General features: G+C 58.3%; 2 protein-coding genes and 1 non-coding gene across 4 annotated transcripts; 1 reads left to right on the top strand and 2 right to left on the bottom strand.

Moving 5' to 3' along the window:
• Positions 1-518: 518 nt before the first annotated feature.
• Positions 519-22,806, bottom strand: TACC3 (transforming acidic coiled-coil containing protein 3). 2 transcript variants are annotated; one of them, XM_039468127.2, is made up of 16 exons: positions 22,499-22,806; positions 20,726-20,888; positions 20,441-20,583; positions 13,969-14,970; positions 13,111-13,186; positions 12,785-12,914; positions 8,466-8,518; positions 8,021-8,124; positions 6,554-6,641; positions 6,222-6,326; positions 5,035-5,111; positions 4,904-4,947; positions 4,259-4,419; positions 1,033-1,139; positions 814-934; positions 519-730 (listed from the first exon to the last, which is right to left on the bottom strand). In XM_039468127.2, the coding sequence occupies exons 2-16, from the start codon at positions 20,885-20,887 to the stop codon at positions 665-667; spliced, it is 2,439 nt and encodes an 812-aa protein (XP_039324061.2). In that variant the 5' UTR covers position 20,888; positions 22,499-22,806; the 3' UTR covers positions 519-664. The 2 variants fall into 2 exon arrangements, with proteins under 2 accessions (XP_039324061.2, XP_074251872.1); XM_074395771.1 differs by lacking the exon at positions 22,499-22,806 and having other exon boundaries at positions 20,726-21,552.
• On the bottom strand, positions 2,781-2,887 carry LOC120363735 (U6 spliceosomal RNA). The gene has a single exon (XR_005579188.1). It is a non-coding gene; the product is annotated as a U6 spliceosomal RNA (small nuclear RNA).
• On the top strand, positions 22,770-27,736 carry TMEM129 (transmembrane protein 129, E3 ubiquitin ligase). The gene is made up of 4 exons (XM_039468129.2): positions 22,770-23,403; positions 25,119-25,593; positions 26,039-26,198; positions 26,278-27,736. The coding sequence occupies exons 1-4, from the start codon at positions 22,863-22,865 to the stop codon at positions 26,524-26,526; spliced, it is 1,425 nt and encodes a 474-aa protein (XP_039324063.2). The 5' UTR covers positions 22,770-22,862; the 3' UTR covers positions 26,527-27,736.

Below are 27,736 nucleotides of genomic sequence, written 5' to 3'. Positions count from 1 at the left end.
CTGGGATGCCCCAGCTAGGTGGAGACTCTGCCAGGGCTCCTGGAAGTGGCCTGAGATCCAGTGCACCTGCCCACATGTGAGACCTGCGGGACGGGGCTGGGGGCTGGGGATGAAACCCTGCCATCTGGAGACAGGCCTTCCTCAGGGAAGCCGGGTTTGCTCTGAAGCCTCCACGTTCCCGAGGCTGATGGGAGCTGAGCAGCCTCACTGCAGGGGCCTCCATCCGCCCCCACCCCCACCCCCAGGTAAGGGTCAGTTAGCTGGGGCTGAGGCTCTCCAGGTTGCACCAGGATCAGCACCATCACACACGCCTGGCTGTTCACGGTTTTTGTTCTACATGAAAACTCGAGTCCATCTGACTGATGTGTGTACTTGAGGTCAGAACCGTGTGGCTGACCCAAGGTGGCGAGGGTAGACTGGGCAGGCCTGAGCCCCCTCCAGTGACTGGCTGTCCCTGCGGGTTGGCCCAGCCTCAGGCCAGAGCAGAGAAATCTTTGCTTCACTGAGACCAGAGCAGCTTCAGAGTTTACATTGAAAGGAAACTTTATTTAGTCATCTTTTCAAAGCAATCTAGTTTTAAGACAGAAAAAAGAAAATGACACCTAGAAGAATTGGACAATACAGCTGGACAGACGCACACAGGAGGAGGGGCTGCAGGTCTGGGTCAGATCTTCGCCATCTTGGAGATGAGGTCGTCACAGATCCTGGTCAGTTCCTCATTCTCTTTAGTCTGGAGGAGGAAGATGAGTTTTGGAGTGAGCAGCAGGCCCAGGGGCCTTCCAAAAGCTGCTGCCACAGGGCCCCTGGGCCCACCTTCTCCTCCACGGTCCTCTCCAGCGACTGGATCCGCATCTGCTCCTTCCTCAGGCTGGCCTGGAGGGCCAGTGCTTCCGCCTGGGCCTTGCTCCGGACCTGGGCGATCTCCTCGTTTGCCCTGGAGGGGCAGGGGCAGGGGCAGGGCAGAAGCTGAGCTGGGGCCCAGGTGCCCAGGTGCCCAGACTCTCCCTCTGGGGGCCCTCGCTCAGCACTCACAGCTGCAGCTTCTCCTCGGCATGGGCCTTCAGGGCCTGGTACCTCTGGCCTGCCTGGGTGATCCTCGCCAGGTAATCCTCCACACACTTCTTGAGTGACTCTTCATTCTAGGAAGGGGCAGGCATTAGCTGTGGGCACACGATCTGCCAGCACCCAGGCTCGGCGCCCCACCTGTGGGGCCTGGGGGTCATCAGTCATGACGAAGCACCTCCAGTTGTCCTTTTGGAAAAAATCCCCTCTACACAGGTCCCCAGCTCACCCCCTCTGGAGTTTCAGAGACGCCAGGCCTAACCCTGGTACCCTCACAGCTGCACCCGGGACCACTGACCACCCAGCCTGTCTCCCTCTAGGGCTGAACCCTGTGCTTTGGGGGCAGGCAGGGGAGACCGACTGGAGCCACATGGTCCCCAGACACATCCGCTCCCCAGAGCCCTGGGGTTCCTCACCCCCAAGTGGCCTCTGCTCGCTCGTCCCACCTGCCCTCTTCCTTCTGTGACCTCACAGCCCAGCCTCCATCCTCTGTTGCAGCCCTATCTCCCGAGAGCACCCTCAGCACTGTGGCCTCTCCCCGGGCCCAGACCTAGTACACAGCCCACGACATCCTGTGGAGGCCATGCCTCCCCTAAACCCACAGCCCCGTGCATCTCTGCAGTGGAAAGTTCCCAATGGCATCTCTCCAGGAGGTGGCGACCAGAAGCTCTTGGGTGTCCGCAGGTCAAGCATCCCACCACGGCACGGCCTCTCCCTCTGGCTCCCAACTTAACCACTGCTTCCCTCCTCCGACCCATGCCCTCTGAATTGCTCACTGTGTACCTGTTAGGAATTTCCATTTGTTTTTTTTTTTTTTTTGAGATGGAGTCACACTCTGTCACCCAGGCTTGAGTGAAGTGGCACAATCTTGGGTCACTGCAACGTCCACCTCCTGGGTGCAAGCGATTCTCCTGCCTCAGCCTCGGTGTGGCTGGGACTACAGGCCTGCGCCACCATGCCCGGCTAATTTATTGGAGACAGAGTTTGCTCTGTTGCCCAGGCTGGAGTGCAATGGCATGAACTTGGCTCACTGCAACCTCTGCCTCTTGGGTCCAAGCGATTCTCCCGTCTCAGCCTCTTGAGTAGCTGGGATTACATGTGCACGCCATGCCTGGCTGATGTTTGCATTTTCAGTAGAGGTGGGATTTCACCATATTGGCGAGGCTGCTCTGAAACTCTTGACCTCAGGTGATTCACCTGCCTCAGCCTCCCGAAGTGCTGGGATTACAGGTGCGAGCCACCGTGCCTGGCCTTTTGTCTTTTTAGTAGAGACAGGGATTTTCTGTATTGGCCAGGCTAGTCTTGAACTCCTGGCTTCATGCAACCTGCCCATCTTGTCCTCCCAAAGTGGATTCTTTTCTAGTTTCCAGGTCTCTACTGAGGTAATACTTTTTGTTTTGTTTGTTTTTTTTTTTTGAGACGGAGTTTCGCTCTTGTTACCCAGGCTGGAGTGCAATGGCGTGATCTCGGCTCACCACAACCTCCACCTCCTGGGTTCAGGCAATTCTCCTGCCTCAGCCTCCTGAGTAGCTGGGATTACAGGCACGCGCCACCATGCCCAGTTGATTTTTTTGTATTTTTAGTAGAGACGGGGTTTCACCACGTTGACCAGGATGGTCTCGATCTCTTGACCTCGTGATCCACCCGCCTCGGCCTCCCAAAGTGCTGGGATTACAGGCTTGAGCCACCACGCCCGGCCCTTTTTTTTTAAAAAATATAAAAATATGGAACGCTTCACGAATTTGCATGTCATCCTTGCGCAGGGGCCATGCTGGTCTTCTCTGCATCATTCCGATTTTCTTGTACGTGCTGCCAAAGCGAGCACGGCAATACTGTTTGGAACACAGAAGACAATGACCTTCAAGTTTGAGTCTGCAGCGGGTCCTCCATGATGGGGCTGGATGTACAAAGAAGCCTCCATGAGAAAGTGGGAAGGTGGCTGGTGGGAACGGAGGCGCAGGCCTGCCCCGGCGAGAGGCGAGGCCAGGACAGCAGCTCGGACCACAGCCCAAGCGGAGGGAAGGCCAGCAAAGTTGCTGCATCCTCAAGCCAGCGGCACCACGTGAGGGGTCCCGCCGTTGCGGTGGGCATTCTGCTGCTGCCAGCTCCAGCGGCTGGGAATCCCGTGGGTCTAAACATTTTTTTTTTTTTTTTAATTTTAGAGATGGGGGTCTGGGTCTATTGTCCAGGCTGGAGTGAAGGGATACAATACAGCTCACTGCAGCCTCGACCTCCTGGGCTCAAGTGGTCCTCCCATCTCAGCCTCCTGAGTCGCTGGGACCACAGGCATGCATCGCCATGCCTCACCCTAATAACTGGTTCTGATTTTCAATCATGTTTCCTGTTTCTTTCATACTTAGTTATTCTGTGCCAGACACTAATTTAAAACTCTGTAGCAGCAATTGAAGGTGGAAGATACGGACTTCTGTAGATTCTTCAGGCTTCTTCTCTTAGGCAGCTGTGCCCTGGCCACTGATGCCTACCTGACATCAGGACTGAGAGGTGTGGCTCCTGTTCTGAGTCCGACTCCCAGGCCCCCATCTTGCATCCCCAACCCCTTGCAGCCCGTGTCAGCCCCTCTTCCAGGTGTGCCCACAGGCCCAGCTCCTGGACAGCAGGCGGTGAGCACCTCCGTTCCAACTCTGCTGCTGCGGGCAGAAGCGTCTGGTGGCCTCACAGCCCCTCCCAGGTCTGCTCTGGGCAGATGGTGGCCCGGACATCCCTCCTTCCAGCAAGCCTGCGGGCTTTGTTCAGCACAGAAGGCAGAGGGGGTTCGGGCCTGTGGCCGGGACACTAGGGCAGCCTGGCACAGCCGTGCCCACCTTTTTGCGGGCCTCCTGCCTTGGATCCTACATACCCCAGGTCGCACTCTAACAGCCCAGGCTTGACCCTGTTTCCGAGCCGCCCCATGCCCTGGTGCACCCATGCAGGCTCGAATCTCACAGGCACTGGGTCAGAGCCAAGTCACCCTTCACACGGCGGCAGGAGCTCAGACGGCCTCCCGCAACCCTCCGTGCTTCGCAAACCAGCTGTGCTGTGACTCCTGCACCTGTCTCTTCACAAGTCGCCCAGGCCCGAGTGGCAAGGGGAGGCTTGGCCAAGGACGGAGGTGCAAAGGCATCAGCTGGCAGCCATGCTGGCCAGGCCCGTGAGCCTGCCAGCCTCCGGGGGAGGACACTGGGTGGTGGGGACTTACCTTGCGGTAGCCCTCAATCACCTCCTTCTGTTTCTCAAAGCGTTTGAAGAGGTCAGAGAAGGACTTTTCCATGGAGTTCAGATCTGCAGTCAGCTGGTCTTTTTCTTTTAGAACTTTCTGGATGTCAGCTTTGGCAAGTTCCTTCTGTTTCTGAACCTCCTCTTGAGAAATGAAAAGCAAATGTTCAGGATGAGGAGGTGACTGAAACGCAGAGTGCCAAAACAGCCCCAGAAATTCAGTGAGGGGCTCCAGTGCCAGGAGAGGACGAGGGAGGAGGGAGGTGGTGTGAGCCTCCAGGAGAGGAGGAGGGAGGTGGGTGTGAGCAGGTATGGGGTGGCATGGGCAGGTTGGCACGGCTTGGGGAGGGCCTCGGCATGATGGCATCTGCCCCCACCCCAGCCCTGCCGCTAGCTCAGCATCTGCACAGCTCCGGGGCTGAGGAGGGCTGGCTCTGTGGATCCACCAGCTGCACTGACTGCCAGCTTCCCCCCAGCTCGCCTCAGTGGTTCCATGGCTGGGCCATGTTGAAGGGCCTCGTGGGTGAGGAAGAGTTGCCTCCGGAGAGTAGGGCCCTAGGCAGTGTGTGGGGCGGGGCCAGACTGAGGTGCAGGCAGCCCCCCGTGTCCTCGGCGGCCCGGCATTTACCCATGACCTGGTATGTGACCTCCTCGAACCTGTCCATGATCATCCTGTGGGAGGAGAGCAGACATGTCCACGGCTTCAGATGCCCCGCAGCCGCAGGCCAGGTGGGGACAGGGCAGGTGAGGCCTCCTTACCCCAGCTCCAGGTTCGTGCTGTGGAGCTCCTCACACCTTGTCCTCAGCTCCTGGTTCTCCTCCTGAGCCGCCTTTACCTGCTCAGGCCACACCTGACTCAGCAGACAGGCGGGCTGGACAGCCCCTCCTAGGACCTCCCCACAGGACGGGGCCAGCCCACCCCGAGGTCCCTGGAGCGATGTCCAGAGCCGCAGTTCCAGCGGGACCCTGGGAGCCCCGCTGAGGCCAAGGCTGCCCGCTCCACATGCGCTAGGTTGCCAGGGTGCCAGGGGGCAGGAGGCGTGGGGCTGCTGACCGTGCTCCTGGGTGGAACTAGCAGGCGCCCAACGGGTGTGTGTCCCTGCGTCCACCCCCCAGGGGTGGGTACCAGGGGTCCTAGTTACACGCAGGGGCCACCTGCCTGCGGAGCCCAGGCCTGCAGAGGGGAGGGCTGGCCACGCTGTGGTTCTCAAGCCTGCTCTGGGGTTATGGCATGGGCTTGGACACCGGGAAGTGGGTGTTGGGGAACCGGGTCAGGACTGTGTCACAGACCCCTGAGATGACACCTGGGGTTGCTGTGACTGACACTGGTCCAGATGTGGGGGCTCGTGCCCAGCCTTGCAGCTGGCGTCTGGAGCCAGCCTGTCCCCACCTCCCCAGGGACTATCTGGCTCACAGTGGTAACCACAGACACCCAGCCCCTCCATGTGCCTACAGCTCTCGTAGGGACAACTTAGACCTGGAGTTAGGACGGGCTGGAGCCTGTCGTGTGTGGGAGGATGGAGGGAGACGGGCAGGGGACTCTCAGATGTGGGCAGGTGGAGATGGAGCTTCCTAAGCTGCCCAGAGATGTGTCTGGACTTGTGGAAGGGCAGCAGGAAGGGGCAACACTCAGGTTTACAGCAGCGAGAGCCACACTCACTGCTGCGAGGTTGCCAGAGGCGAATGCCACGCTTAGGCTGGAGAGCCTTGGGGAGGCAGCCGGTGGGCAGCTGGCTGTGGGGACACTGGGTGGAAGCTTGGAGCCTCAGCGAGCTCAGCAGCAGTGACAGGCCAGGGGCCAGCAGCTCTCTGCAATGCCACCCCGACCAGTGGGGCGAGGATGGCAGGGACAGCTGGTCAGGCCACTGGACCCCACCTGTGCCTGCTGTCGGCCAAGCCCGAGCGGCCTGCAGGTTCTGTGGAGCAGCCACCACCTGTGTCCTTACCGCCGCGTCCAGGTCCTTCTGGCTGTACTGCAGCAGGTCCACTATAGGCCCGGTGGACAGGGGTGGGCCGCCAGGCGCGGGGACACCTGGGGGTGGGTCTGGCACCTGTGGGAGATGGGGATGAACCATGATCCCATTTGACCCTCGCCTCTCGTACCTCTGATCTGGCGTGAGGGAGGGAAGGCCCACGAAGCCCAGGAGCCTCGGACAGTGCGGTGATGGACCCGTGACAGAGCCAAAGCTTCAGACTCCCAGGAATAGAAAATATAGGCCCTTAAAACAATCTGCCTCCTCAGACCACAAGATGGTTCAGGAGGGACTGAAGTACTTACCGGAGCATCCAGTGCTCCCAAGAAATCCAACTCCACAAGCGTGGCTTCCCGCGGACTTCCTGAGGGAGGCTCCTCCACACCACGCGTGCTGCCGCCAAGCAGAGGAGCCTCGGTCACTCAGGCCCTCCCAGTGTTGCGTAGGACACAGAGGACCACGTGGACAAGCTAACCAGGCTCTTTGCTTTTTAGTTTAAAACCACTCAAGTCAGGATGGGGGTAGGAAACACAGGCCCACATCCAGCAGGCCCGGCCTCTCTGCTGCCCCGAGCCCCCTTTCCTCACGTCCCCATCCCATGAGGCGGACCATCCTTCTGGAGAGCTGCGATGCCTCCTTACCCACTGCAGGCTGAGCGGAGCCGCTGATGCCTCACCTGGGGGCCCTCACAGCTTGGAGGCTCACTTTCTTTTTGTTTGAGATAGGGTCTCACTCTGTTGCCCAGACGGGAGAGCAGTGGCATGATCTCGGCTCACCGCAACCTCCACCTTCCAGGCTCAAGCAATTCTCCTGCCTCAGCCTCCCGAGTAGCTGGGACTACAGGTGCCCATCACCATGCTCAGCTAATTTTTGTATTTTTAGTAGAGATGGGGTTTCACCATGTTGGCCAGGCTGGTCCTGAAATCCTGACCTTGTGACCCACCTGCCTCGGCCTCCCGAAGTGCTGGGATTACAGGTGTGAGCCCCTGCGCCCGGCCACGTTAGGCATCTGTCACACTACCTGGTTCTGCCCTTGTAGCGTGAAAGTTGCCACAATTTTCAAAGGAATGGGCATGGTTCTGTGCCAATAACTTTATTTACACAAACAGGTAGTGGCCAAGTCTGGCCTACAGGTCATAGTTTGCTGACCTCTGTTTTAGAGGAACTACTTTAAAAAAATTTAAGTTGGCCGGGCGCGGTGGCTCAAGCCTGTAATCCCAGCACTTTGGGAGGCCGAGGCGGGTGGATCACGAGGTCGAGAGATCAAGACCATCCTGGTCAACATGGTGAAACCCCGTCTCTACTAAAAATACAAAAAAAAAAAAACTACCTGGGCGTGGTGGTGCGTGCCTGTAATCCCAGCTACTCAGGAAGCTGAGGCAGGAGAATTGCCTGAACCCAGGAGGCGGAGGTTGCGGTGAGCCGAGATCGCGCCATTGCACTCCAGCCTGGGCAACAGGAGCGAAACTCCGTCTCAAAAAAAAAATAAATAAATAAAAAATTTAAGTTTAGCTCTTTAATCCACCTAGCATGTGGCTGTAACCAGCAAGGCAGCAGCTCTGACTGTCGCTCCCACTGGGCTGACGACGTGGCCCCTGCCACAGGAGGCTGCCACTCTGGGCTTGCCGCCCTGCCCACTCCGCATGACGCCTCTTTCCTGGTTCAGGTCATCTCCCCCTGGTCTAGAAGCCTCTGCAGATGGCACACCCAGGAACAGCCTCCCGTCCCCCTACACCCAAGACTTCATGCCTGGGGAGGGCTGGCTCGCGTACCTGCTGGTCTCCGTGGCCACCGGCCCTGGTCTTTGAGGACTGTCCTTCAGGAGAGGGTCGAACTTGAGGTACAAGGACTGCTTCCTCAAGGCCGACTCCTTAAACTGGGGACAAGAGGGCAACTGAGCAGGGCAGACTGCCGTCCCTAGCACACACGTCAGGGCCAGGGCCAGGGGGGTCACACACACTCCCACCTCTGGTCACCGCAACCCCGCCCGAGGCCCTGCATTCCCAGCAGCACGGTATCAGAGTTCATCCCAGGCAAGTGCTGGGTGAGGGCCTGGCCACGACCATAGGACACCACTTAGAGATGCAGCAGAAGGGCCAGGGCCCGTGTGCAGCTGGGGGGACATGGGCACCAAGGGACGTTCCGGGGTGAAGAGCTGTCGAGGCTGCCCTCAGTACACCCTGCAGGGGAGGCTTTGCAGAGGTGCCCAGTACCTACCGAGGAAGCTCCAAACTGCTCCAGGTAATCCACCTCCGCCCCTGTGCCTAGAACTGAGAGGGCGCAAGTCATGGCACTGCCACCGCCCCACACCAGGGCCCCAAGGGCTAAGGGCTGGCATCTCCGTCAGGACTGAGCGAGGTAGGACCATGGTTCCTTATCGAATAAAGCAGCATTCCAGGAAAACAGGGTCTCACCGAGACCCAGGCCGAGGCCCTCTGCAGCACAGCAGGATTTCCACCTGGGAGGTGTCCATGTTCCAGGCCTGACTGCTCACTGGCAGGTGTGTCTTGGGCGGCGCCCCAGCCCCCACCCACTCCCTGCCGGCAGCACCCCCAGGGATGACAACCAAAACATCTAGGGGAAGGAGGGGGCAAAAGTGCTCTGGTTGAAACAATTATAGTCTTTAAGATTACCCTAGACAAATCTTTAAATTTTTGATAATATAACCTTTGGTTAAAAAAATCTAAGAGTGGGCCAGGCGCAGTGGCTCATGCCTGTAATCCCAGCACTTTGGGAGGCTGAGGCAGGCAGATTACCTGAGGTCGGGAGTTCAAGACCAGCCTGGGCAACGTGGTGAAACCCTGTCTCTATTAAAAATACAAAAATTAGCCGGGCGCGGTGGCTCAAGCCTGTAATCCTAGCACTTTGGGAGGCCGAGGCGGGTGGATCACGAGGTCAAGAGATCGAGACCATCCTGGTCAACATGGTGAAACCCCGTCTCTACTAAAAGTGCAAAAAATTAGCTGGGCGTGGTGGCACGTGCCTGTAATCCCAGCTACTCAGGAAGCTGAGGCAGGAGAATTGCCTGAGCCCAGGAGGAGGAGGTTGCGGTGAGCCGAGATTGCGCCATTGCACTCCAGCCTGGGTAACAAGAGCGAAACTCCGTCTCAAAAAAAAAAAACAAAACAAAAAACAAAAATTAGGCTAGGTGTGGTGGCTCACGCCTGTAGCCCCAGCTGCTTGGGAGGCTGAGGCAGGGGAATTGCTTGAACCCGGAAGGCAGATGTTGCAGTGAGCTGAGACTGCACTACTGCACTCCAGCCTGGTGACAGAGCAAGACTCTGTTTAAAAAAGCAAAACAACAGGCCGGGCGCGGTGGCTCAAGCCTGTAATCCCAGCACTTTGGGAGGCTGAGGTGGGTGGATCACGAGGTCAAGAGATCGAGACCATCCTGGTCAACAAGGTGAAACCCCGTCTCTACTAAATATACAAAAAATTAGCTGGGCGTGGTGGCGCGTGCCTGTAATCCCAGCTACTGAGAAGGCTGAGACAGGAGAATTGCCTGAACCCAGGAAGCGGAGGTTGCGGTGAGCCGAGATCACGCCATTGCACTCCAGCCTGGGTAACAAGAGTGAAACTCCGTATCAAAAAAAAAAAAAAAAAAGCAAAACCACAACAAAATCCCCTAAGGGCAGAGGCTGAGGCGGGCAGATCACTTGAGCCTAGCAGTCCAACAGGGCAAAACCCTGTCTCCACAAAAAAATACAAAAATTAGCCAGGCGAGGTGGTGCACACGCCTGTAATCCCGGCTACTCAGGAGGCCAAGGCAGGAGAATTGCTTGAGTCTGGGAGGTGGAGGCTGCAGTGAGCTGAGATTATGCCACTGCACTCCAGCCTGGGCAACAGAGGGAAAAACCGTTTCAAAAAAAAAAAAAAAAAAAAAAAAGGAAAAAGAGTGTTGGCGCGGTGGCTCACGCCTGTAATCCCAGCACTTTGGGAGGCTGAGGTGGGTGGATCACCTGAGGTTGGTGGGAGTTCAAGATCAGCCTGACCAACATGGAGAAATCCCATCTCTACTAAAAATACAAAAAATTAGCTGGGTGTGGTGGTACATGCCTGTAATCCCAGCTACTTGGGAGGCTGAGGCAGGAGAATCCCTTGAACCTGGGAGGCGGAGGTCACAGCGACAAGCAGTACCACTGCACTCCAGCCTGGGCAACGGGACAAACTCCGTCTCAAAAAAAAAAAATTAACTCAAAACTGAATAAAAAACCTGAGAGTTAAAACTATCTTATACATATTAATTTTTCTGGTAGTGGAGGAGTCTTGCTACACTGCCAGGGCTGGTCTTGACTTGGCTTCAAGCAATCCTCCAGTATCAGCCTCTAAAACTATTTTTTTTTTTTTTTTGAGACGGAGTTTCGCTCTTGTTACCCAGGCTGGAGTGCAATGGCGCGATCTCGGCTCACCGCAACCTCCGCCTCCTGGGTTCAGGCAATTCTCCTGTCTCAGCCTCCCGAGTAGCTGGGATTACAGGCACGCGCCACCATGCCCAGCTAATGTTTTGTATTTTTAGTAGAGACGGGGTTTCACCATGTTGACCAGGATGGTCTCGATCTCTCGACCTCGTGATCCACCCGCCTCGGCCTCCCAAAGTGCTGGGATTACAGGCTTGAGCCACCGAGAAATTTTCTTTTTTTTTTTTTTTTTGAGACGGAGTTTCGCTCTTGTTACCCAGGCTGGAGTGCAATGGCGCGATCTCGGCTCACCGCAACCTCCGCCTCCTGGGTTCAGGCAATTCTCCTGCCTCAGCCTCCTGAGTAGCTGGGATTACAGGCACGCGCCACCACGCCCAGCTAGTTTTTTGTATTTTTAGTAGAGACGGGGTTTCACCATGTTGACCAGGATGGTCTCGATCTCTCGACCTCGTGATCCACCCGCCTCGGCCTCCCAAAGTGCTGGGATTACAGGCTTGAGCCACCGCGCCCGGCCGAGAAATTTATTTCTTAAAACTCAGTAATGAAAAGAGAAGTGGCCCAATGGGCAAGGAATCTCAGCAGACATTTTCTCAAAGAAGATATCCAACAGCACGCAAAGAGATGCTTGGATGTCGTGAGCCACCTGGAAACCGCAGATTAAAACCACCACTAGGCCTGCTTCCTACCCACGAGGAGGTCTAGGGGTCCACAAGACACAACACGCAGCGCTGCTGAGGCTGCGGAGAAGGACCCTCCTCCATGGCTGGCGGAACGCGAAACGCTGTGGCCACTCTGGTAAGCCACCCGGCAGCTAAGAGGCAAGCAGAGTTCCTGTGAACAGCGACTCCACTTCTAGCCACGTATCCAGCAGAAACGGAAGTACGTGTCCACACAGAACTTACACCTGAACGTTCATGGCAGCGCTACTCCTGACAGCTAAGAGGCAGAAACCACCAAATCCATGAATGAATGGATAAAGACGACGGGAAGTCTGCAGCCACAGCAAGGACGGGAGCACCAATACCTGTTCCAGCAAGGCTGGGTCATGAAAACACACCGCCCAGAGGGTGACACCAGACAGGGAAGGCCACACTGATTCCAGGGATCCCACGCGAGGGTGGCAGGCCCAACCCAGCCAAGCCAATATCCCCCCTTGGCGGGGCCCACAACTATCCCTACACGCTACTTCAGTTTTCTGCGTGCCTGGGCTTTTTGAGACGGAGTCTTGCTCTGTTGCCAGGCGGGATTACAGGGCTGAGCCACCGTGCCCAGCGTGCATGCCTGGGTTTTAGGCTCTCCAATTGAGATTGATTGATTGATGTTTGAGATGGAGTCTTGCTCTGTGGCCAGGCTGGAGTGCAGTGGCACAATCTCGCACCACTGCAACCTCTGACTCCCTGGTTCAAGCTTGCCTGTCTCCCAAGTAGCTGGGATTACAGGCACACATCATAATCCCCAGCTAATGTTTCACCATTTCTTTGGGAGGCTGAGGTGGGTGGGGTGGCTCATGCTTGCAATCCCAGCACTTTGGGAGGCCAAGGTGGGTGGGTCACTTGAGGCCAGAAGTCTTGAGACCAGCCTGGCTGACATGGTGAAACCCCGTCTCTACTAAAAACACAAAAATTAGCTGGATGTGGTGGTACGTGCCTATAATTCCAGCTACTCAGGAGGCTGAGCAGGAGAATCTCTTGAACCTGGGAAGTGGAGGTCGCAGTGAACTGAGATTTCACCACTGCACTCCAGCCTGGGTGACAGAGCAAGACACTTTCTCAAAAAAAAAAAAAAAAAAAAAAAAAAAAAAAAAATTTTAGAAAGACTTTTGTTTCCGGCAGTATTTCTGATGATCAGAAGGTCCCAGTTGTTGATTCTGCATTTGTATCTCACCTGTGCACTGCCTTGTTCACATTTTCTGCTCGTTTTCCTGAGTCTACAATTTCCGTTCCTACAAGTCTCTTATGTTAAGGCATCAGCCCTGTTCTCCTAATGGTGCCTAACTTTTGAGAAACCAAAAGTTTGTGTTTGAGTCATTCAAAGTTGGGGGATGGAACCACCTGGAATGACCACCTGTTGATGATACAGGTGACTCAATGCGTGTGACATCTGTGCCAGGTAACATACCCTCAGCGGGGTCTCTGAAGCTCTCCTCTCTCAGCTCCAAGGCAGGCTGCCCCTGCTGATAGATGGGCACTGGCTCACTGTCCGGACGGCCTGCGGGAAGCGAGGTGCCAGCAGAGTTCGAGGCTCTCTCCTGGAGGAAAGCAGAGAGTCACCCTGCGCAGTGCAGTCAAGGTACCGGGGTGTGGCTCTGCCTCTCCTACGAGCCTGTGGAAGCAGACCTGTGGGCGAGGGCAGCGGGACATCCCACCCACCACCCAAGATCGCTGGGGCCTTCCACTGCTTGCTGCTCTTCCCCAGAAGCAGGCCAGGCGCACAGGCACCCATACCTTGCTCTCTGTTCTTGGGGTCTCAGCTGCCAACTGCACCACAGGTGTGTCCTCTGCTAAGGCTGAAAGCAGCTGCCTGGGGAGAGAGAGTTGGCAGAGGCCTGTCCCCCCACCACATAAACCCCGGTATCCCCTACACCTGCCTTCCCCTGCACTGCTGTGCCAGTCACGGGAACACTCAGCCAGAGTGCACCAGGCATGGGGCTGCCCCCGGCCACAAAGCTGCCTCACCACCCTTTTCCCAGCAGGAAGACACACACCTGCCAGCTCTAGGAGCAGGCAGGGAGCTCTAAAGTCAGCGCAATGCAGCCAAAGGGAGCCACAGGATGAGCACATCCCTTTTACTATGAAATTGACAGAGGCTTCGGGTGGGGAGGTCGGGGCAGGAAGACCCTGAACTGAGCAACTCTTCCGCCAGGAGGCAGCCGACCTGAGGCCAAGACCCCAGTGAGCAGGGGACGCCACCCCAGGCGGGAACGGGCTCTGCCCGGCTGCTGGAATGACGCACCAAGTCAAGTTTATTGGAGGAGGGGCTGTGGCTGGGGGACTGGGTCCTGTCTGGGGTTCGTGCATTTGGCTTCTGGCCTGAGCCCGCCCTTATTGGATTCCCTCCTTAGGCCAGAAGCACTAAAGACTCATGGAGGCCAAGGCAAGACCGAGCACCCTCAGGGGGGCCCCCGGCAGCTGTGCCCCTCAGCTTAGATGCACCTCAGCCGTTTTTACCCAGAGGCCCCTCCTCAGGGGGAGCCTACCCAGGCTCAAAGGAGTCTCTGATGATGCCTCTGGCCTGAGGCTGGGGACCACACGCGGGGCAGGGCAGCTGCCCCTGCCATGCTCCCCACCCCATCCCACACTCACTGGCTCAGATGGGAGCCTGGCTCCTCTGTGGGACTCCATGGTTCAGCCACTGGCTGGCCCAGCCTGGTCTTGGGGCTTTCCGGGGGCTGGGCCTCTCTGCAACAGGACTTTATGCCACCTCCGAGCGGGGTGAAGTTTGGGTACTCCAGCCTGTCCCAGTCGAGGTGGAGAGAGCCCTGCGAAGCCAGCGCTGGGGGCTCCGCTCCTGCCCTGCTCCCACCACCCTCTTCTGACACCCGCGTGGCCTGCTGCTGCCTTGCTGCCGCTCTCCTCAAGGGAGGCTCCAGGCCGGACCTCTCTCCCCGTCTCTTTGGTGCGGGTGCCCTTTTGCTGGTGGCGCCATCGGAGAAGTCAAATTCAAGTTTTATGGGTCCAGCCCTCGAGGAGCTGGCCATCTGACCCGAAGCTGCTTCCTCCAGAGGACTCAGGGTCGGGGCTGTGCTCTCGGGAGCAGAGGTGTGTGCATAGGTGAGGGTCTGCGTGCCATCTGCTGGCATGGGGGCGCCCACACTCACGGGGCAGGCTGGGGCCTCGCCAGGCAGATCCCCTAGGGGCATTCCTCCGTGTGCTTCCTCAGGGATCACACCGGGAGGCCAAGTGGCTACTGCTGTGGGCGCAGAGACCCCGCCAGGACTGCATTCTTCCTCGGCTCTGTGCAGAGGCTCCGCTCTATGCTGGGACTCTGTCCTGGGAGGGTCTTCTAGGAGCTCAGAGGTGGGTGTCATTCTCTTGTCTAAGGAATAAGAACTAACATTTTCTTCCAAGGCTTGCTCAGAGCTGCCAGACAGTTTTCCTGGAGATGCCATTTGGTTTTCAGAACTTCCTGGGTTCTGGGGAGAGCTTGAGCAGTCCAGATCAGCCAGGGCGCCCAGGCCAGGTTCGCCGGAGCTGCCACCCCCAAAGGCTTGGCCTGCATCCCCCAGGGGGTTGGTGTCAGCCTCCACTGGTTTCTGGATAATTCCATGAGTAGTTTTGACATCCACTGCCTTGATGAGCTGTTGGCTTTTAAAAACAGAGTCAACATGAAGCAGTGAGTACGCGTGAGGTTAGGCGGCCTTGGCATCCAATCTGAACACAGGTTTAAGTCGCTCACACCGGAAGCAGGACTGAGTCACCCTCGGGACAGCTTCCAGTTCTCCACTTCCCACCCCAGTTCCTCAATGTGGTTCCCTCCTGCCCTCCCAGGGACCACTCCCTGTGGAATGGCTGGACACAGCCGCGTGACTTCCCCGCTGACCCCTGCCAGAGGGCTGGGTGGCTAGACACAGGGTTCCAAATTGCAGGGGTGCCTTTGGGCTGCCTGTCTGTTCAACCGTGCTCATCACACCCTGCCAGGTGCTGGACCCAGACTCCTCCAGCAGCCTCTGCCACCCAAACAGTGCTCCCGACCACACACACGGTCTGCACCAGGTGCCACAGCACAGATGCAGCACTGGGGCCGGACAGCTGCTGCCTGGGGGTCAGATGTGGGACACGGCACCCGACTGCCTCAAGCTGATGCCAGAGAGAGAAGCTTGGAGGCACCTTTCCCACCTGGTAAACTGCTCCCCAATTTCCCACCACTTCCTTCATTTTAAAACTTTTTTTTGGAATGGAGTGTCACTCTTGTTGCCCAGGTTGGAGTGCAGTGTCGTGATCTTGGCTCACTGCAACCTCCACCTCCAGGGTTCAAGCAATTCTCCTGCCTCAGCCTCCCAAGCAGCTGGGATTACAGGCGCCTGCCCCTACTACCAGCTAATTTTTTTGGTATTTTTACTAGAGATGGAGTTTCACCATGTTGGCCAGTCTGTTCTCAAACTCCTGACCTTAGGTGATCCGCCTGCCTCAGCCTCCCAAAGTGCTGGGATTACAGGCCGGAGCCACCGCGCCCAGCATCCACCACTTCCAGTAAAGACCCGCCGAGCATCTGACCACCAGTGTCCAGTGACCTCACCCTACTCCTCGACAGACAAGACTGCCCGCCACGCTCTCAGCTGTGGCCAGCACTCTGCGCATGGCCTCCGGCCTGCTGTCAGCCTGTGAAGTCATAGAATCATTATCTCCGCCTGTGTTTCCCGCCACGCTCTCAGCTGTGGCCAGCCCTCTGCGCATGGCCTCCAGCCTGCTGTCAGCCTGTGAAGTCATAGAATCATTATCTCCGCCTGTGTTTCTCCCCATCACTGAAGAGTGTGCACCATCTTAAAAACCCTGAATTCTAACACGAAGGGACCCGAGAGCATTCCAGTAACACTTCAGTCCTCATGAAAACAGCTACAAGCAGAAATGAGCATGCTCAGTCAGCCCTGTCCTCTGGCTTACACCTCACCCAAGGACGTGCCCAACCTGGAGGCCAGCAGGGGTGTGGTGAACAAAGGTTTTTCTGCACTAATCTGCTTTCCCCTTCGAGTCGGGGACTGGCAGTGCTGTGGCCAGGGACAGTTAAACCTCTGAAGGGCAAGGCTGAGGTGCAGGATGCCACCTTCAGGCACAGAAAGGCCTGAATGGCCTCTGCAATGCCTCCCTGGGATGTGGGCACGCTGGCCCAGCACCCGCCTGCTACAGGGGAGTGCCACAGGTGCAGAGAACTTCTTCCCAGGGACCACCATCCCTGCGGTACTCACTGCTTACCATGTGCGGCAGCTGCTGCGACAGCTGGGGCTGGACTACAACACAGAGGGCACAATGGCGTGGCACCTGCTCCCCAGCCTTCAGGTCCCTCAGAAGACGGAGAGTCATACACCACTGCATGTTACCCGCCCTTCTCTTCCAACTCTAAGTTTGATGACGTCAAAACTGAGAAACTGAGGGTGAGGGACCTACCAGACTGCTCACAACTGCTCTCCTGCCCAGCTGCTAGCTGGGCCACCGGACCCTCCAGGCCACTCAGCTGTCTCGGAATGATACGTGGTCAGTTGTGCCCAGCGGCTATTCCTGGTCTCATCCCACTAACGTGGGAGCGCCACAACCACCACCACCTGGGTCTCAGCAGTTTCAGAAAGGAGATGACAGCCATATGGCGGGACACCGAAGCCCCAGCCACAAGCCCAGAGTCACTCTAGCTGGAGCCCCTCAGGGCCGCCCTCCCAAGCCTCTCCTGGCTCCTCCACACCCTCTGCCCTGCACAGGCTGCTGGGTGGCCTGGAAGCCATAGGGCAGAGGCAAGGGCATCCTCCACCCTGGGATGGGTCAGATTCGTGGCAGCTGGGAGGCGACTTCCCTGCTGCTGGGTCTCCCTTCCTCCTTGGGGTCATTGTAAATCAGTGTAGGATTCATTCTCACCTCGTTTGACCAAATTTCAAAACGGGCAGAAAACAAAGTTGAAAAGTATCTGGCAGGCATGGAAAAAAACTGCAGATTCAGGCTGGAAAGGAGACAGACCCAGAGCCCAGAAAAGGATGCAGGAAAGGCTGCCTGCAACTATTGGTGATGTTTTACGTCACTTAGGTGGTGACAAGCATTAGCGGTATTCTGTTCCTTATACTTTTCTCTGCACATCTAAAATCTGTTTATATATATATATATATATATATGTGTATATTTTTAAAGGCCAGTCACATGAAGCAGTGGGAGTGGAGAAGGAACAAAGAAATCTGTAACTGGTTGTGATCAACTCGTAAACACCACTGCACTCGGACCAGCCCTAAAATCTGTTTTAAAGTTTTGGGCCAGCTGGGCGTGGTGGCTCATGCCTGTAATCCCAGCACTTTGGAAGGCCGAGGTGGGCAGGTCACCTGAGGTCAGGAGTTTGAGACCAGCCTGACCAACATAGAGAAACCCCGTCTCTACTAAAAATACAAAAAATTAGCCGAGCGTGGTGGCACATACTTGTAATCCCAGCTACTTGGGAGGCTGAGGCAGGGGAATGGCTTGAACCTGGGAGGCGGAGGTTGCAGTGAGCTAAGATTGCACCATTGCACTCCAGCCTGGGCGAAAGAGTGAAACTCCGTCTTAAAAAATGGAAAATTGGCCGGGCGCGGTGGCTCACCCCTGTAATCCCAGCACTTTGGGAGGCCGAGGCAGGTGGATCACGAGGTCAAGAGATCGAGACCACCCTGGTCAATATGGTGAAACCCCGTCTCTACTAAAAATACAAAAAATTAGCTGGGCATGGTGGCGCATGCCTGTAATCCCAGCTACTCAGGAGGCTGAGGCAGGAGAATTGCCTGAACCCAGGAGGTGGAGGTTGCGGTGAGCCGAGATCGAGCCATTGCACTCCAGCCTGGGTAACAAGAGCGAAACTCCGTCTCAAAAAAAAAAAAAAATGGAAAATTGCCGGGCACGCTGGCTCAAGCCTGTGATCCCAGCACTTTGGGAGGCTGAGGCGGGTGGATCACAAGGTGAAGAGATCGAGACCATCCTGGTCAACATGGTGAAACCCTGTCTCTACTAAAAATACAAAAAATTGGCTGGGCGTGGTGGTGCGTGTCTGTGATCCCAGCTACTCAGGAGTCTGAGGCAGGAGAATTGCCTGAACCCAGGAGGCGGAGGTTGCGGTGAGCCGAGATCGCGCCATTGCACTCTAGCCTGGGTAGCAAGAGCAAAACTCCGCCAAAAAAAAAAAAAAAAGGAAAATTCAAATTAAAACTTGGCCGGGTATGGTGGCTCAGAACTGTAGTGCCAGATACTTAGGAGGCCAAGCAGGGAGGACTGCTTGGGCCCAGGAGGCTGAGACTAGAGTGAGCTGAGACGGTGCCACGGCACTCCAGCCTGGGGGACAGAGCAAGACCCCATTGCAAAACAGCAGCAACAGTTTTAAATGCTTACAGCAGCAAAAAAACCCAGCAGACATGCCTCTGGGGTCCCTTCCCAGCCTCGATGCAGATGAGGTATTCCTGGTTGCCCAGACAGATGAGTTCAGCCACAGGGTCAAGAGCTGCCTCCAGGCTCCTCCCTTTCCAGGCACACACAGAAGCTGCACACACACTTATCTGCTTGCAGATAAGATCACAACCGGTTACAGATCACAAACACAGAGTGGTTTCTTTGCCCACAAGTGTATCTGCTTTTTCCAAGGCCTAAGGTGCATGGAATTCAAGAGAAATTAAACTATGGAATGCCCTTCCTGGAGATGGAGTCAAGACATTTCATCAAATTACACAGGCAAAGATCGAGGCCAATCAGTTGGCAGAGGGACAGCAAAAATGTAAAGTACGGGCCGGGCGGGGCGGCTCACACTTGTAATCCCAGCACTCTGGGAGGCCGAGGCAGGTGGATCACCTGAGGTCAGGATTCAAGACCAGCCTGGCCAACATGGTGAAACCCCATCTCTACTAAAAATACAAAACTTAGCTGGAGGGCCGGGTGCGGTGGCTCAAGCCTGTAATCCCAGCACTTTGGGAGGCCGAGGCAGGTGGATCACGAGGTCAAGAGACGGAGACCATCCTGGTCAACATGGTGAAACCCCATCTCTACTAAAAATACAAAACGTTAGCCGGGCATGGTGGCACGTGCCTGTAATCCCAGCTACTCAGGAGGCTGAGGAAGGAGAATTGCCTGAACCCAGGAGGCGGAGGTTGAGGTGAGCCGAGATTGCTCCATCGCACTCCAGCCTGGGTAACAAGAGCGAAACTCCGTCTCAAAAAAAACAAAAAAAACAAAAAAAACCTTAGCTGGGCATGGTTGTGTGCACCTATAGTCCCAATTACTCAGGCTGAGGCAGAAGAATCTCTTGAACCCAGGAGGTAGAGGTTACAGTGAGCCGAGATTGTGCCATTGCACTCCAGCAGCCTCGGCAACAAAGTGAGACCGTCTCCCCCGCTTCCCCCGAAAAAAACACAGAACAACAACAAAAGAAAACACACACAAAAAAACATACAAATTAGCCGGGCATTGTGGGTGCCTGTGATCTCAGCTACTGGGGAGGTTGGGGAAGGAGAATCACTTGAACCCAGGAGATGGAGGTTGCAGTAAGCAGAGATCACACCACCGCAGTCCAGTCTGGGTGACAAGAGCAAAACTCCGTCTCAAAGAAAGAAAAGAAAAGGGAAGTTAAAACTTATTCCAGGCCGGGCGCGGTGGCTCAAGCCTGTAATCCCAGCACTTTGGGAGGCCGAGGTGGGTGGATCACGAGGTCAAGAGATCGAGACCATCCTGGTCAACATGGTGAAACCCTGTCTCTACTAAAAATACAAAAAATGAGCTGGGCGTGGTGGCGCGTGCCTGTAATCCCAGCTACTCAGGAGGCTGAGGCAGGAGAATTGCCTGAACCCAGGAGGCGGAGGTTGCGGTGAGCCGAGATCGCGCCATTGCACTCCAGCCTGGGTAACAAGAGCGAAACTCCGTCTCAAAAAAAAAAAACAAAAAAAAAACAAAAAAAACTTATTCCAAGTATTTGATGATCGACTTTTCTGTTAGTGAACTGGCCACATGCTGCACACACACTGCAGATTTCAGAAGAAATCCAGCCAAGACTGGACAACGGGACAGAGCGTGCCTGCAAGAGCCGCTGGACAGAGCGGTGAACTGCACTACGCCCAGAAGTGCCAACACTTACTTCTCCTCCTGTGTCCATCCTAGGTGAGAGTTTTCCAGTCCCAGGGTGTCACCCTGAGCCAAAGGAGCCTCGAGTTTGCTGGCCATGCTAGGACTTAGAATCCTGTGCGTCTGTGGATCCCGCAGAGGCGTCTGAAAAGTCACCTATGGGGAGTAAGGGGGAGGGCACCCGTTCATTAGTTTAGCTGTCACAGCCACACTGGCAGTGTCCGGCAGCTCAGAGGTCAACAGGAAAGCAGGCCCTAGGGCGACCTGGCCAGCCACACATGGCAGAGGTCGCACTTACCTTCATAGCTTTGGCCAGGTTCTTGGGTGGCACATTTTCTTTCTGTGACTCACAAAGAACAGACAATCTTCCGGTAACTTCCAGTGGTGAAAACAGGAAGTCGCAGTTTTCTGTACTTTTTTCACTGCTGACATTTTTGTTGTTTAAGACTTGCAGACTCATTCTGGAAAAGCAGAACATGTTCATGTCAGTGTGAGAACAACACTACCACGTTCTCCGGACAGACACCCCATATGCCCTGCAGTGCCGTGGGGGCACAAGCCCTTCCTTCGCAGGCATGCTCATCACTCTGGAGGTGATACCTCCCCCAGGTGTCCTGTGCAAAGTGAGGCTGAGAAAGCCTCAGACTGAGACTCACTCTCCAGCCTGGCAGGGAAAGTCCTGGGCAGCACTGCTGCCTTCTGGGACCGAGAGCTAAGGGGCCTTCGGGCTGAGATGGTAAGAAAGAAAAACCAAGCTTGCAGAACCCCCACTGCCATATTACTTTGTCAGGCAGAGGTCAGGAGACAGGAAAGTCCTGGCCTATAAGAAACCCAGAAGATCCAGAAGCCGTGTTCTCCCCACAGGCCTCTGCATGCGGCGTGAGGCACCACCAGGCAGCAGAGGGCAGGACAGCAGGACCAGACCAGGCTGAGAGGGTGAAGGCCCAGAGGAGCTGGGAGAGGTGTGTGGACAAGAGAAGTCCAGAGCTGAGCAGCAGGTACCAAGGAGCACCTACGTCAGGCCTCTGGTCAGGCCCAGCCTCCAGGGCCTCATGCCGGGCACCTACACACCTGCAACCCTTTCTGCCTACAGCGTTCCCAGTCTAGGAGAAAACGTAGGCAGAAAGGCTTCCAGAGAGAACCGAGTGTCGACCTGGGCAGGGACCCCACGGGCACCTGGTGATGATGGACACCTGGGAGGCTGTGATTTGAAAAGCAAAGCTGGGGAGGGTCCGGGAGAAGGAGGGGCCGCCGGGGCAGGTCGGTGCTGTGGCTTGAGAAGCCCACTGTGGTGCTCTGTGTGGGTGGGGAGGGAAGCGAGGAAACCACGGGCTTCTGCAGCCCGAGGAGGAGAGGCCTGACCAGACCCGAGCCTGGCCACTGGCACAAATGAAACTTCCAGACGACGCTTAGGTTTTTGGCCCGAACCACTGGGTACAGGGCAGGGGAAGGGGTGCTGGATCGCTGGGGGACCCGCAAGCCTGGAACTCGGGGAGAAAGTGACTCGGAGGAGGCCTTTCGACGGCCTGGAGGCGCGCGGGAGAGCGGCAGGCCCAGCCTTGGTCTGGCGGGGCTTTTACTGACTGCGGAGCCGCGGGGGGGCTCTGGGCAGACGGGGGACCGGCCCCAGGCTGCTGCTTTCACTCTACTCCGGAGCACGGAGGGCTGCGGCTGCGGGGAAGCGGTCGGGGCCCAGGTGTCGACCGCAGGTGGCCCCGCTGGAGTCGGCCCCAGGACGGAGGCCGGAAGGGACCAAAGACAGCGAGGGGCTCCGCGAGCTGGGAGCCAACAAAGAGCCAGAGTGCGCGGCCCAGAGGCAGGAGAGGGTCGAGGAGAACAAAGGGGCTCGGGGCGCTCGCTCCGCCCGGCCACCGTCCAGGGGCCCAGCCCGACAGGGCGCGGGACGGGCTCCGGCGGCGGCCCCGGGAGGAGCCGAGGGGGACGCTTCCCGGGGAAAGCCGCGGCGAGGGCGGGAGTGCGGGAGGGCGAGGGCCGCGGGCGGGGCGGGACAGCCTCGCGGCCCCCCGCCCCGGAACCCCAGCTTCCCAGCGCCGCACGGCCGCTCGTCTACCTGCCCGCCTGCCCGTTGCCGGGCTCTGAACCGCGCCGCCGCCGCCGCCAGGAAGGAGAGGTCCGCGCCTGCTCCGCGCGAGGGACCCAGTCTGGCTGCCGCCGCCGCCGTCGCCGCTGCCGCAGCCCTTGATGGCCGCCAGCGCGCCCGAGTTTCAAACGCGACGGTTGCCTCTACGCAGCCAATCGGCACGCAGCCGGGGGCGGGACCGCAGCAGCGCGGACGCCCAATAGGAGCCGTGTCTCGCCGGCCCCGCCCCCTCGTGCGCCGACGGTTTCGTTTCCGGAGCGGAGGGCAAGTTAGGAGCGTCTGAAGCTGGGACCGCTGCTCGCAGTCGCCCGCTGAACCTCGGGCTCTGCAGCGTATGCTGCTGGGCGGGGCGTCATGGCCAGGGCCTGAGAGCCGCTCGCTCAGGCCTAAGTTTCCTCAGCTGTGCATTGGGACCAGGTGCGGCGCCGCCGCCAGGGTCGGCCCTGAAGAGAGGCCGCACCCTCACGGGGACTGCATCTCCCAGAGTGCCCTGCGGACGGCCGGACGCCATCTCCCAGAGCGCCCCGCGGGCGGGCGGCGGCGGGACTCCACCTCCCGCAGTGCCTCTCGGGCGGCCGGGCGGCGGCTGCCGCAGCCGGGCCTGGGCGCAGTGGCGTCTTCCCCGCGTCGGGGCGGCGGCCTCGCCGGACAGCTTCCCGGCGGCGGCGCGATGTACAGCCCCGAGGTGACCTTCACTCTCGCCTATCTGGTCTTCGCCGTGTGCTTTGTGTTCACGCCCAACGAGTTCCACGCGGCGGGGCTCACGGTGCAGAACCTGCTGTCGGGCTGGCTGGGCAGCGAGGACGCCGCCTTCGTGCCCTTCCACCTGCGCCGCACGGCCGCCACGCTGCTGTGCCACTCGCTGCTGCCGCTCGGTGAGGCTGCCCGCGCCGGCCAGCCGCGTCCTCTCCCGCGCGGGGCTTGCTGGGAGGCCAGGAGGCGGCCTCCGGCGGCTCCCCGAGGCCCCGAAAGCGCCTGGGCGCAGCTGGGGAGAGGCGCCGGTACCCCAGTCCAGAGGGACCGCGGCGTCGGCTGAGCGCGCTCGGGGGCGCCGCTGGCGCTGGCTTGCAGGTGACGGGAGTCCAAATTCAGAACCTTGGGCAGGTGATGCTCCGGTCCACCTGGACTGCCACACGCCTGGGGGTCACAAGATGGAGCAGCCTTTGCTTATCGTGGTTGGGGGCAGCGGTCAGGAGAAGGAAACTTGATTGATTCCAACAGAAGGGGTCGGAGAGGCTGTGTTGAGGGTGGCACTGCTTTAGGCCTTGGAAAGTGGGTGTTGGGAGAACAGGCAAATTTGGAGGCAGTTCCAGTTTGGGGGCACCCCAGGGGCAGAGGCTAGGGAGGGCCTCTGTGTGCAGGTGGGACGCTCGGAGTTGTTTGGGGCAGCGCTGGGCTGGACCCAGGTGCACCTGACTGACGGAGTCCCGACAGCTGCTAGCTTGGCCTCTAGAAGGTCCCTCTCTCAGCAGGTTGGATGATGGAAAGGTGAGAGCTCGGGGGAGCAGTGGCTGGAGGGGGATTCCAAGGAGGACACGGGCAGACGCAGCTCTGGGAGGACCGGTGGCCAGTGGCCGGCCAGGTCTGCTGCTCTGCGGACACAAGACGGGTAACCGTTCATCCTGGTATGAGGATGCAGCCGCCATGACCCAGGAGAGCTGGAGGCAGGTGTGAGGTGGAGGCGCCCAGGCCTGCCTCATGGAGAGGATGGGCTGGGGGCCCACCTGAGAGATGGATGGGGCCGAGTGGGGCTGGGGCCCTGACCAAGCCATTCAAGGGTACTGGGTGCTTTTCTGTAGCCCTTCCAGCTGCACCCTACCCAGAGGCCTTTGAGGGGCTGGGCGCCCCACTTCACCTACGAGGGACCAAAAGTGACTCATGGTGGCCCCACCTGCAGCAGACAGCCCAACTGGCCTCATAGCTGGATATCAAGCTCCTTTCATTTTTAACTTAGTTGGAAAGTTTTCAAGCCTTGTTAGGCATTAGTTACCTATCGTTATGTATCACATTACCTTGAAACACTGCGACTGGGCCTACTCCAGATGTGGATATTGTGATTTGCCAACGGGAGCCTGCTGCAGCTCCTCACCAGCTCCAGCGCTCATTGGGACCTTCACATTGTCCCCGTCCAGCTAGCAGGGCCCTGAAGCAGGCTCCGTGTCCTCTGGACGTGCCCCTCATTCCTTCCCGCACACAGCTTCTCAGTCTGGGATGGGCCATGTTTCTCAGCAGGTCCTGGCAGGCCAGGGGTCAGGTCTGCGTGAGGGCAACTGATTGTTGTGTTTATTTCTCCGAAAGGCTTTTGTAGTTCTTCAGTGCTTAAATATGGTGTGAACCTAAAGCAGCAAATTAGAAACCTTTCCGCCTAACATACCCTGACGTTGCCATAGGCAGGGACAGAGCGGGCCAGCTGTGGGTAAAGCACACTCACCCGGGGAGCTGACCAGGCCCTGGAACCCGGGCAGAGGGTCAGGCCCAGGGCTGGGGACGAGAGAGGGATGCACGGTGGCCCTCAGATGGGTTCGCTGTGGGGGTGTGGACAGTGGCCTGGCCCTCCACTTGCCCCTGAGGCTCGCCCCGTCCTTTGCAGGCTATTACGTGGGCATGGGCCTCGCGGCTTCAGAAAAGCAGCTCCACTCCCCCAGCCAGGCCCCTGAGGCCTGGCGGCTCTTCCTGCTGCTGGCTGTGACCCTCCCCTCCGTCACCTGCATCCTCATCTACTACTGGTCCCGTGACCGGTGGACCTGCCACCCACTGGCACGCACCCTGGCGCTCTACGCCCTCCCACAATCGGGCTGGCAGGCTGTCGCCTCCTCCGTCAACACCGAGTTCCGGCGGATTGACAAGTTTGCCACCGGCGCACCGGGTGCCCGTGTGATTGTGACAGACACGTGGGTGATGAAGGTGACCACCTACCGAGTGCATGTGGCGCAGCAGCAGGACGTGCACCTGACTGTGACGGAGTCCCGACAGCACGAGCTTTCGCCAGACTCCAACCTGCCCGTGCAGCTCCTCACCATCCGAGTGGCCAGTGCCAACCCTGCAGTACAGGCCTTTGACATCCGGTAAGTGTGGTGCCGGAGCGGCTGTGGGGTGCAGAGGGGACACGTCAGGCCAGCACCACGACCCCTGGGAGGTGCTGGCCTCGCGGCTGTGGACTCGGCACTCCTGGGCCTGCGTGACACCAGTCACTGAGCCCTCCCACCTGGCCCTCCCTCAGGCCCCCTTGCACTCTTGGTCTTCCCTTCCACTCTCCCCAGAGCCACCTCCCTCAGATTCTCGGGGAGCACTCGGGACAGTGCAGCCCGCAGACTGGACAGCTGCTTTGCTCCCTGGTCTGCTCCCTGCCCAGGCTGGGCCATCTGGCACTGGGTCCCTGGGCTCTGGCCTTGGGGCCGTCTCTCCCGGATGGTCCTGGTGCAACAGCTGCCTTGTCATTCCTTGGGGGGCGGCCTCCATCTCCCTTCCGCCTTTGCCCTGCGGAGGGCCCAGCAGCTCTCCTCCCTGCAGGCTAAACTCCACTGAGTACGGGGAGCTGTGTGAGAAGCTCCGGGCACCCATCCGCAGTGCAGCCCATGTGGTCATCCACCAGAGCCTAGGTGACCTGTTCCTGGAGACATTTGCCTCCCTGGTAGAGGTCAACCCCACCTACTCAATGCCCAGCAGCCAGGTAGGGGCCAGGGCCGGGCAGATGGGTGGGTGCCCATGGGCATCTGCTTGGGCTCCTGTGATGCTCCGCCTGCCCGCAGGAGCTGGAGGCCTGCATAGGCTGTATGCAGACTCGTGCCAGCGTGAAGCTGGTGAAGACCTGCCAGGAGGCAGCGGTGGGCGAGTGCCAGCAGTGCTACTGCCGCCCCATGTGGTGCCTCACGTGCATGGGCAGGTGGTTTGCCAGTCGCCAGGACCCCCTGCGCCCCGACACCTGGCTAGCCAGCCGCGTGCCCTGCCCCACCTGCCGCGCACGCTTCTGTATCCTGGATGTGTGCACCATACGCTGAGCGGGCTGGGCCTTGAGGAGCCTGGTGACTCTGTTCCCCCGGCCACAGGGTGGGGAGGGGGTGGCCGGGCCTCCGAGCTGGCAAAGGGTACTACCTAAAGCACTTGATCTGTAGCAACTCGCCTCTGCGCTGGTCTGCAGAAGGCTGAGGACTTCTGGTTAAAAGCAGTCCTGATGAACACCCCCCACCCTGCTTGGCAGCCAGGAGACAAGTCCTTGGCACCTCCTCTTTGCCTCCCTCCCATCCCTTCCTGCAGGTAGGGCCAGATACTGCACACACACAGCACAGCATTGGTCGCCGAGGCCATTCCCTGGAGACCCCGGGTCTGCTCCAGTGGTCCTCACCTGGGCCACTTGCCTTAATTCTCTGGAGCAAACCCGCCCTCATTTATGTGCCAGGCCCAGATCAGCCTTCTCCCGCCCTATCCTGGAGCTGCTCCTGGCTGCCTGGAGAGCTCTGGGTATGTCCCGACGGTGGGGTAGAGAACAGGGCATGGCTCTGGTGTGGGAGCAGTCCTGGGGCTTCCTGGTGGCTTTGGCATTGGGGGGCAATTCCTGGGTGGCATGGCGGGCCAGGCCAGAGTGCCCTCATTGGGGGAGCTGTCCCCCCAGGGGTTCTCACCCTGTCCTTGGTGCCTCCTGCTGCCCCCAGAAGTCCAGGGAAGGTGGAGGCCTCAGAGTCCTGGGTAGGGGTGGGGGTTTGAACTGAGGACCATAGTGTCACAGTGACATCCAGAACACAAGCCCACAAAGCATCCTGCACAGGCTGCCCACTCCCCTAGGACCTGCCGGGCTCAGAAGGGTATGCATGCCTGCTGTGGTTGAGGCTCTGGTGAGCGTCTTGCCTGGTTCCTGATGGTTCAAGGGGAGGGGGAGGCGTTGTCCAGGACCCAGGGCACAGCCCTGACAGGTGTGGCTACTGGAGTGGCTCTCACACCTGCAGCCCTGGGCATGGCTGATTCCAGCCGAGGTGATGGACTCAGGTGGCCTGACCCCCTGGATTTGGGAGGCTTCCTGAGGCAGCAGGGGCCATGGCCAGGAGCCGGGCCATGGCCAGGAGCCGGACCTAGCCGTGGTCCTGAGTTTTAAGGGCTGCCAAAGAGGGTCAGTGGGTTGGGGTGGTTTTTACTACAAAAGAAGTGAGTTTTATAAAGACAAACCTATTGTAGCCAAATGACAGTGTATTTAATAAAATTTGGTCTGAAGTGATA

This window comes from Saimiri boliviensis, chromosome 3 (assembly GCF_048565385.1).
Source record: "Saimiri boliviensis isolate mSaiBol1 chromosome 3, mSaiBol1.pri, whole genome shotgun sequence".
NCBI classification, from domain to species: Eukaryota; Metazoa; Chordata; class Mammalia; order Primates; family Cebidae; genus Saimiri; species Saimiri boliviensis.
Note: the sequence above shows the minus strand (reverse complement) of the source record. Positions and strands in the feature narration are given on the sequence as shown.